The 11,017-nt window shown below is 36.9% G+C and overlaps 1 protein-coding gene across 1 annotated transcript in view; it reads right to left on the bottom strand.

Annotated features, from left to right (window-relative positions):
• The window catches only part of BLNK (B-cell linker), a 31,562-nt gene extending 26,470 nt beyond the window's left edge, over window positions 1-5,092 (bottom strand). Inside the window, exon 1 of the mRNA XM_009710008.1 lies at window positions 5,028-5,092. Coding sequence (XP_009708310.1) covers window positions 5,028-5,080 — 53 coding nt within the window. The 5' untranslated portion in view covers window positions 5,081-5,092. The remainder of the gene's footprint in view (window positions 1-5,027) is intronic.
• Window positions 5,093-11,017: the final 5,925 nt, after the last annotated feature.

Genomic DNA, 11,017 nt, shown 5'->3' on the forward strand with positions numbered 1-11,017 from the left:
TTGGAGCATTGCTTTGCATGAGCCAGAACTTTACCCAACATGCAAACCACAATGCAAGCTCAAAAGACATAACCCCTATGCCAAGGAGTGGTTACCTAGCTATTTCAGATTCTGACGCAATTATCCACAGAGATGCTTGCAGAGTGACAACTGACTCTGTCCTGTTCCACTGAAGTTAATGAGAAGGTACTGAAAGAATCAAATGCCATCCAACTGACTGTACATATTTAAGTGGAAGACAGAATGATTTCCTAACATATCTTTTAACAGAGTTATATAAAATTACAGCAAATGCAATTTCCAAGTAAAATATCCTAGTGCTACTCCTCTCTGGACTTAAGTTATAGGTGGTGAAGTATCTCTGTGTTAGCTGTGATAGAACACAATTAAATAATTCAAATTTCTATTTACTTTAATGCAACTAGTATTTTTCTAAAATTTAATCGAAAATAAGTAATTTTATGGAGATTTTGAAATATCCCTGAGAAATTTCAGTTCTAAAGGACTCAATAAAAAAACAAGTACATTTTTGAGAGTGTGTTTACAGGTTTTAAAAGCAAAATCACACATCTTACTATATACATTTTAGCTTCAACAAATAACCAGGTAGCATTCGAGACATTTCACACAGTGGAGGTCTAGATGCTGCTCACAAAAGAACAGAATGCACTATACAGAAATTCATAACAACTTTTAGGAGAATAAACTATTTAATTTTAAGAAACAATGTATTCCGAGATTTCCCCTCTATAGCATGCTGAGGCTGATCCAACAAAACCTTTAGGCATGTGCTTAACTTTTCTCACATAAAGAGTCCTGTAGCAATTGCAAATATTAATCCCATGGTTCCAGTTCATAGCACATTTCTGTGTTTTCCTACACTAAATGGAGAATTTTTAAATAAACTGCTGCAGAGGTCTGGGTTTTCTCTCTAGCAGCTCTTGTTTTTATAGGCTACATCCAGAAAAGTAACTAAGTGTACGTAGTAGTAGCCTTTTATGTGTAGCACTTAATTCTCCCACAGATGCATTTCCTCACTACTGTTTCTGTTCACTCCCCCAGCATTTAAGATGTGCCTAAAAACTCTTTGTTTTCAAAAGTCCTTCACTTTTTCTGTTAACTCTGTGTATAGAGTCAACTCCCTTCTTAAGAACCATTTTAACTTAATGGGTTTTACAAAAGATATATTGACATCTTTAATAAGTTGAGTATTTAATAGTATGTATTAATCCTAAGTGCACTAGATCATCACACTCCTGATTAAAAGATAAATTAATTGAACTTTGCCAAAAACTTTTTCAGAGTTCCAAACAGGTCCAATCCAGCTGACAGATAAACTTTTCCTGTATTCTCACGACCTAGTGGAATAGCTTGTTATAGCTTTGGAAGTATCTGGCGATTACACAAAATAAAATTAATCTGATTTTTTTTTTTTTAAGTGTTATTACTAGTCTTTCACCCATTTTCTTTACAATGTGCTGTGGCAGTGAAATGGCATATAGTTGCAATTTATTTATCTTCATTTTGATGAAATATTTTTATATTAATAAAAGACCTGGTACTCAAAACATTCTATTCAGCTACACACGGAAATTCATGTTTCTTCAGAATACAGTTGAAATTAGCTATTATACTTTTCCCTGGTTTCTTTTTCTAAGTGTAGTACAGCTTGATTTTAGTACTTTTCTCTCATTGTTTGGCCCATAAAATACCACTTTTGTCTCTGCCAAGGGTTTTATCATGGATGTCTTCTCATTGCAGCTATACAGGTTGAAGAGACATCTAGTGACACAAGTCCATTTTTCTGCCTGAAGTTACTGCCTAAGTTACAAATGGTATAGAAAAATAGACCAGACAAATCTGAAGTAAAAACTTACCCAACTAAAAAGCTGGGTGAAACAGATGAGATGAAGGCATATCTCCTTTCTAACCTATGATTTCTCTCTTACTTCCCTGTTGTGTATTACCAAGGATGTGAATATGAAAAAATGCCCACAGCTTTCATTGTTTATATAATGTTGGCTATACCTATTGTTTCTACACCCCAGTACATAATCCTCTTTGACATCGTGATCTGCACAGCAGCTGGGATGCCAGTATTGTAAACAGTTTTGCATGCGATTAAGGGCAAGGAGGTGAATGCTATCCTGCAGTGGACAATATTTCTACTGTCAGAACATTTTGAGTCAGGATGGGGAATAAACAACAGGAACTTTTAAGCAATGAAGAAACAGCCTGTAGTTTTCTTTCCTGTTACCACCGCTGTTCAGACTGCTTTCCACAAACCTTTAAGACACATATGGATGGTAGATGTATCGCTCCCCACCTGCACCCCGCAGATGAACTAGATTGGAGAGCAAGACACTTGATGCAAGGGCTTCTCTTAGTTTTCTGCATAATCAAGGGCCAAACCAGATTTTAGAAGTATCTTAACAAATACTGATAATAAGTCAAATGTATTTCATGAGTATTTGATCATTCTTTCAATTTCAGTAGCAGAGGCTTACAGTATACAACTGCTTATCACAACATTAGGATTGGGGTAAGCAAGTACACTATTTGACTTCTCTAAAATTATTTCTACTTATAATAGGTTTGAATTTGAGTCAAAACAATGTTTTTTCCAGCACATAGACAAATTCCAAATCTGTGCTACATAAAGCCGATTTTTAAATATGATTTTTTCCTCCTTCAGTCATGTTTAGATCTTTGACATTTAATAAAATAATCCTGTAACTGAAATGGAGGAAGTGATCAACTGGATAACCGCATTTTTTAGAAAAGGCATCTAAAAATCAAACAAAAAGCCCCCAAAGGGCACATTCAGAGGAATACAGCCAGTTCTAATTCTGCAAAGCTTGGCATCTCTTGTACATATCCTTATCAGTGTTGTCAACTCATGGTTTTATTGCAAGTCTCATTATGTGCCGCGTTCAAGATTTGAGTTCTGAAGTCATATGCAAATGTGAGAATTTTTTTCTTCAATTTTTTAAAAAATAAGAGCAAGTTTCTGATCTTCATAATTGCAGAAGAGATTAATATGACTCGTATGAAACACAGAAGTATCAGAAAGATTATTATATGTATTATTTTTACATCTCAATTTGCATTCTTATAGCTGGGGGAGGTGAAATGTGAGCTTTGTGCTACAGTCATACGTTAAGAGAGTTTTTAGGACCCTGCTCTTTTTTGTGGATTTTTTTTTTTTTTAATCTTGAGAGAATCAAAGATTTGCAGTGTGACAGCAGCAATCTTGTATTTGACATTTAATGATGGCACCTCTGACCTTCCCAGCTTCAGCTACATTTAGTTCTTGTTATTTCTCCCTTGTCTTGTTCTTCCCCTCTTACTCTCAGGGAAGGACACACAGTCAGAGCAATACTGATTAACAGCAGAATTCATGTCCAGGCAACTATGGGACACAATTCGTTGCCTCAAATTATAAGTTTGAGATACTGGTATTGTTTCTGCCATCTGCTTTCCTCTGAGGCATTTGAACTGGACCCACTGCAACATTATTAACATTAACTGCCCTTAAACTACTACTGTGAAGTAGGAAGCCAACCTTTATTAAAAAGCAATTACAAACCCCACAATCCCCCTTCCTCCCCCCTCCCCTCCAAAACCAACACCAAAAGCCTTGACAGCTTAGAAGCTCTTCCCTGTGAGCAGGTCCCAGGTGAAACTATGAGTTTTTGCAGACAGATCTCTGTACACAGTGGCCTATTAACATACACACTGCATTAAATACAAAACCATGGACCTTTAATTTAATCTAAGCAAGTAGTTGAAAGAAGGTCATTTTAAGGGAAAATTTGCTTTTGTGCTTGTGTGGAAATAACAAGTACATACACCACATGACTGCGATTTACTGCAAGTTGAAAGAGGATGAGTAAAGGAAAAAAGTGGTCTCAAGAATCTATCTGATATATCAGGTGTTACCACCGGAGCCTGCTCAAGGTTTGTGGACAGAAACACAACTGTGATAGAGAGACCACAACAGAGGGCTTGCAGCCTGGGGTTACTCCTCCTGCCTGGGGAATGGGAGATCCAGGTGGTCGCTGCTGCTCCTAGAAGTGTTATCCCCCTCCTCTGCCAGGGACAGCGGCTGCCCCAAACACCAGCCCCACCTGGGCGGGCAGCGGGGGCCGTAGCTGAGCCAGCCCGGTCTTCGGAGCTCTTGCATAGCCAAACCAGGTAGAGCCCTGCTGCTTCTCCCACCAACATACTGATCGCTTTGTATATACCTAGCTCTTGTTAAACCCATACTACTTCTTTTCCTTGAACTGAGCCATCATGGTCACTCTTTAAGACCAATTTTAAACAATGTTAGTATGTGCCTTTTATGTACAAGAGCTGTATTTCTAGAATTTAATATTGTTGTCCTGGAAACACTGCAGATACTATGTACTAATTAACTTTTAAGAGTACTTAGTACTTTTGTCGTCAATGACCCATGTAAAGAAAGACATCTGAATGAGAAAATAGCATCCAAATGGAAGTTCAATGCAAATGAGCTATTGCATTAAGAAAAAGAAAAAGTGTGCTAAATAGCTAATTGGTTTAAATAGATGTTTGACTGGAAACAGTGAATAGTGTATTCATTTGTCAAGGATGCAGAATTACTGGAATTTCTTTCTATGTATAAATACACATGAATATTTTATGATACTCATATGCACATGACATCAATATGCATGCTGTTCAGCACTTCTTACTGGAATAAGGATGTTAGGTAATGTTGGGGTTTGTTTTATGGGACTGAAACACAGGAGGACCTAGCATTTTTATGGGAATTCTATCATGTCTGACCAGTTGTTTCAAGGTGGAGCTCAGATTAAAACTTAATTGCAGCAGGTAGCCTAAACAGTGGCCTGAAGAGAAAGGCACACATCCAAACAACAAGCAATGATTATTCCCAAAGAATATGTAGAATAATATGGTCCCGTCACTGAAGTAGTATACACTATGCTAGCCACCTGAATTTGCCCAAATTAATAAAACTAGGACTGGCATTTTAAACTCACTTTTTGAACTTGTTTATTATCCCACTTTCATTTTTCTTGATGTCATGCACCATCTTTTGAAGCTTCCTGTAAGACAGTAAACAAAGCCAGCATTAAAATTACCATGTGGTTGAAGACCCATTTGTATAAATTAAGAAAAATATGCTTAATATATATTCAATAAGTAGTTTAGTTGCTAAATCATTTGTGTATGAAGTTTTCCTCCCTTTTTAACAGACCTTTTGACTTGTGTTATCCTCCTTTACACAATTAAGTGCAGTTTAAACAATCGATTTAAGAGTAAGTGCATCAGGAAGTAACATCATTGCCTGAAATTAAGAGTTTAGAATATTTCAGTGTTAACATTTTGTTCAGAACTGACTTTACAACACTCCACAGCTATAATGGGAATACCCTCTGATTTCCGACCTTACACAAGTAATTTTATCAGTGGACTGTTTAGCTCATTCCCATAGTGTTTGGAGTTATAACAGGAGAGGGAAAATGATACATTCTCAGGCCCACGCCATCTGAGAAACCATTAGAGTATCTGTGACTCTCAGCTGTAAAAACTCAGGATGTCAGGACTCCAGTTACATGGACTGGTATCTGGAATCACAGATTTTTTTTTTTTTCTTTTTAATTCATCAGCTGCACTGACCTCATTAAAAATTTACTTGTAATCAAGGCAATTTAAGTCAAATATCTCATTTTTCACTCAGCAACTATCATTTAGAATCCCACCTCCCTTCCCATTTAAAAAAACACAGCACTAAAATCAAGTCAATGTCAGGAACACAGATACATCTTTCTGCAAAAACCTGATTTTTATAGTGAAACCTTTTGGAAGTCTGGTCATACTAGAAACTTCTATAGAATGCGTATCTATTTTTAGTTTCTTCACACAGTGCACGTTCTTTCTGTTCACCTAAACTAAGTATCTTTTATTAGACCTGAGCAGAAGATTTTATCACAACCAATAAAAGAAAGTAATGATTTTTTTCAAAAAGGGCTTAAAAAAAATTTGCCTTCCATTCTTCATTATAAGTTGTCTATGTCATTCCACGTTTTAGTCTTGCCTACCTCATCTCTGATGCATGACCAGGCTACCAAGACTCTTGGAAGCTTTGGTTACAGAGAGAAGTACAAATATCAAAGTGTTCTTTCCCTTTCTTAAAGCTTTCTTTAAACTTGAAACCTTATTATTCAGAAGGTTGAGTAACGCATAGAGCTTTGCTAAAAAGAAACCATCTTCCAGCTTCGTTGTTAGTAATTACAGCTGTCTCAAAAATGAAAATAACTTTTTCAAAAGAAATTGGAATTAGATAAGAATTAGCTAAATGAAATCAGGAAATAACTGCACTAACATTATGTGATTATTTGTCTGCAGTCCACGGTTCAGGCACCAGTCGAGTATTAGGCTTATGCTGAAAGGGACCTTCCTACCTCTGCTACTGATTTTAGAGCAATTGTGGTAGTTAGTGACAATTAATCCCATTTTATGAGACTTGCTTAAAAAGAACAGTTAACCAAGTACTTTAAACTTTTTGGAATCCTGAAATAAATAACAAAGGTTAATTTTAGTCTTAACAACAGAATAGAAAAATCTGATCCTTTTATTATATTGGCTGGAATTGAATCATATTCCACATTTATCAGCAGCCCTCTAATACAACATGGAATACCCTGCTCTGACAGTCTACGTCATGGGTCTGATACTTAAAGAGTATTCCTAGAGCCTAAATCTTTGTCCAATTTCACTTAAAAAACAATTCAACCTATTCTTTTTAGGTTCTCAATTCAGGAAAAAAAAAATCATGAGAAAAACTGACAAATAATTCACAAGCACATCTTTAATTTTTGCTCAAAACTCATACTATTTACAGAAAAAGGATATAGTATTACCTGCTGATATAAAAAAAATAAATTACTTAAAGCTCTGAGAAACAGGTGCACAGCAAAATGTTTCAAGATTTCCTGCAACAATGCACTACATCTATAAGAATAGCTTGGATTATTATCTAAACTAACCAGATACATTAAAACTACAAATCCAGGGTGAATATCTCAGAAGAACTTCCGCTTTTTTGTGGGGTTTGGGTTTTTTTTTTTTCCCTAATAGATTCAGCTTCTGGTTATGCTTGAAACATCACAAATAACCATCTTCTGCAGTTTACTGTTTCTGTCCTGTGCCCCAGCTGGCACCTGGCAGTGTCTAAAATGAAAAGTAATGAGGAATGAAAAGAATGAGATGAGATTTAAATGGTTTAGTTCTAGATTGGGGAGAATGGTTATGCACAAGTGTTTCTGTCCTTTACAAAAAGGCTTGCTGCCCTTTAATTAGAAATGCATGTAAGCATCAGTTATTTTTCTTCCCGTATTTATTGTTTGTTAGAGATAGGACCCAAATGGAAAAAATCTAACTGTAGATTTATATCTGAATATTGCTTATTGCTCATCTCTGACATTAATATATCTTTAAAACAGCAAAATTATGGCTTTATTTTGAAAAAAGGGTGTTTCTTTTTTCACAACTGATTTTATTTTATATTGTCACTTTGGTCTCTAAAAAGATACACACAAATAAAACTCACCCCAAAATTTATAACTACGAGTACCCAGAACAGTTTGCTTTTCATTTAATGATATTTAGGTGAATTGATTAGACTATCACAGGTGCTCCATGTGCACTGAATAAGCCGATAGTTTAAAAGAGCATTTTAATACATCTTTCCATTTAAAAAACATGCATTTAAATTAGATATAATCGCATGTGCTGCTACTGGTGCAAATGGTTATTTTTCCCATGCAGATGGACTGAAATAAAAACATTCCCATTTTTGCATAATCAAGTTTCCTAAAAATCTCTGCCTCTTTCATTCCTCATTCTTTTTCTCGAGCCATTTCATTTTCTAATTACAAACTGTGATAAATTAGGGAGTATTCAATAAGTATTTGTGTGATTTTTTTAACATTACATAGCTCTTGTAGGAGTTGCTAGAATGCTTAGTTTGTTGCCACCGGACAACTTGTATCAACCCTGTGAGAGCCAGAAGATAACCAGCGCACTCTATAGTGGTAAGTGTAAGAAGTCACCAAGCATGGATAGTCTCCAGTTCAAGTGGAATCCCCTTTGACCCATGAAGTTGAACAAGCTGCAAAAAACAGTCTGTCCAGTTAGCTAGAGGCTGAGATTTCTTGAGGTGCCAGCCGATATAATAGGCTACAACTGACAAGTTTTACAAAGCGCGGTCTGTCTAACTTGCGATTTTAGAGAGACAGTAGAACAGATGAGAGGCAGATAGCAAAGCCTATTGCAAGAGGATTCTCTAAATCTTAAGGGTCTCAAACCCAAGCCCAAAGGCCATTCCAGAGTGATAAGGAAAGTGAAGCACAGAAGGGCATTTATACACTTAATGTTTTGCCGGGATCTGTGTATCTGACTAGCTCTCAAATACTTTTTGTCTATCAACTACTTTTTTTTATTTAAGGGCAATACTCCAACTAAAGAGGTTCATTGTGGGAGGAACTTATCGGAGCAGCAGTCCTGAGAGTAGCTAGGAAATGGAGGCTACCGTGACCCAACACAGGCAGCCCTTACTTCAGGCACATAACTACAACCATTTTTCACAACACGGCTGAGTCAGGACCTCATTACTGACTAGTATTTATTCACTAGCTGTTCTCTTGGAATGAACAGATACTAGAAACATTCAAGGACCTCAACCAGGTAATACTTCAAATGAAAATAAGTAATGCTAGTTTTACTTTGCATTGCATGTGATTAAAGATAATTAAGAGGTCACACTTGAGTTGTTTCTTAACTACGAGCACCAACTCTTCGTTCAACTTGGTTGAGAGCTTTTTACATAAAATTGGGCTTGCAGATAAAGGTGCAGTCTGCATCACTGTTAATCTTTGAAAACACTTTTCAGCAATAGCTAGATATTTTAAGACCCAGTTTAATTGTGACAGGTATAGACTAGATGGGACCCTTTAATCAGGAACTCACTGCACACAGAATGGATTTCCAAACTTCTGCAAATGAGAAGTTTGGAAGTCCTGGCTCTAGGCACTTCTAAAGTTTTAGGTTTCTTAAACAGATTAGAAATTCTACATGTTGGAGGGAATAACAACAACAACAAAAAGACTTTTCAATGAATCCTAAAAGGAAACACTTTTTAGCTCTGTGTTGCTGTTTTTCGTATCTTGCCAATTTTGACCTCCAGCAATTCAGGATTACCAGATGTATTGACAAAGGGTCACTAGCTGTGATACATATGTAAAGGAAGGTGGAAAGGTTTACCATTGCAGATACAATATACTCTGAAAGAAGGATTTGCCATGTCACAAAATACCTAGCTGTGCTCAAGGGCTGGCAGAGCTGCCTTGAGATAAAACAAAATGAAACAAACCCACCCTTTCTTTGATCTGGTCACAGCTCAGCATATGAGGAATGTATGTCAAGTGAAAGGCAATGGGTGGGCCTGGCCTGTGGCACATCCCCACTCTCAACATCAGCTGGAAGCTTTTAGTATTTTGCATACGAGCTATCCTACAAAAGATTTCCAAAGTTAAAATAGTTTAAAAAAGAGAAAAAACTTAATAACATGAAGAAGAATGAACTCTGTAATAAGCTTTCAACTCAGATGTGAGATGAGGTACAGAGTCTCCAGACTTGAGAAAGAAGAGTCTGTCTTAATTTCAGACAGGTCTGTGTAATAAGGAATTCTCCTACCATTTAGACTAGTTTTTAAGAAACTGTATTTGTCAGTATTATGAATCTGTGAAGACATTTACAAATATATATTATGTAAATATGTCCATTATGGTTCAGAGCAGTTGGCAGGAATGGCTCCTCAGTGGCCATGGCTTCCCCCTGCTCCTGGGAACAGAGCAGGATCTCCTGTGTGCATGAACAGCGTGGTTCTCCTACCGGCACACAGTGAATCCAGTACTTTGGACCTTCAAGTGTGCACATTGGTTGTCAGTATTTTAGCTGTACAGCTGCCCGTGTCACGTGTTGAGTGACAGCCCTCTGCTATAAGAATATATTACACGGTCTCCAGGGTGGGAAGACTGGGCACGGTTGCTTCAGTGCACCCGGCTGTGAGCACTGATGCGTCAGCTGGCAGCTGGGAGTGGTCCTGATAATAGTGTTGGAAAGAAGGCTGGCGGCAGCATCAGTAGGGAGTGATGGCAAAACAAAACCCAGTTTTAAATGAATCACAGGAAGTTTTCTATATTACAAGCCTACTTATTCCTGTTTATCTGAGGATTAGAATTATACCTCCATAAGTTTCTGATGCTGACAGGACTGTCTGAATTATCTATTTTGCCTGTTGAAAAATCCCATCTGCACTCACGGACCAGTTTCTTTACTTAAAAAAGGGCCAAATTTTGAACAGGATATATTCAGATAGGTCTGCAAGGGAAGCTTTGTAAGCAATATTGACACATTCAATATTAAGTGACCTGCATATTCCTTCTCCTCCTCCTAATGTCACTTAGATCTTTAACTGATGAAGTTGAATTGGTTTCAAAACAGTAATAATAATTTTAAAAAAATCCTCACACTGTAAATCAGCCAGTTTGCACTCCAGTTTCAGTTCTTATACCTTTTTTGGTACATCTGTTTCCCACTGACAGCGCACCCTGTAGTTCTGTGTCTAGAAAGACCCATTTTCTGAAGATCATTACTACCTCCATTCACTTAAAGTAAGACTGTACGTAGCTGTAGCCCTCATTTTTGTCTTGAAAAAGGCAGCATAACAGATCATGTAAAAAAAAAGTAGTTATTTCTTTTTTTCAGGCAAGTTCAAATGCTTAGCATTGGAAACCTAGAATGGGATTTAGTGAGCGCAAATTTAGACTTAGAACAAAACCATCCCCAAAAAGCTCCACCTGGTTCAGCTATAAAGTTTTACAGAAAAGAACCGCAAAAAAAAAAACAAACCCCAAACCCAGAAAGCAAGGATGAGTGTAATGGAATTTGGAGAATAAAAGCTAAG

The sequence above is a fragment of the Cariama cristata genome, unplaced genomic scaffold, assembly GCF_000690535.1.
Source record: "Cariama cristata isolate BGI_N322 unplaced genomic scaffold, ASM69053v1 scaffold30371, whole genome shotgun sequence".
NCBI lineage: Eukaryota > Metazoa > Chordata > Aves > Cariamiformes > Cariamidae > Cariama > Cariama cristata.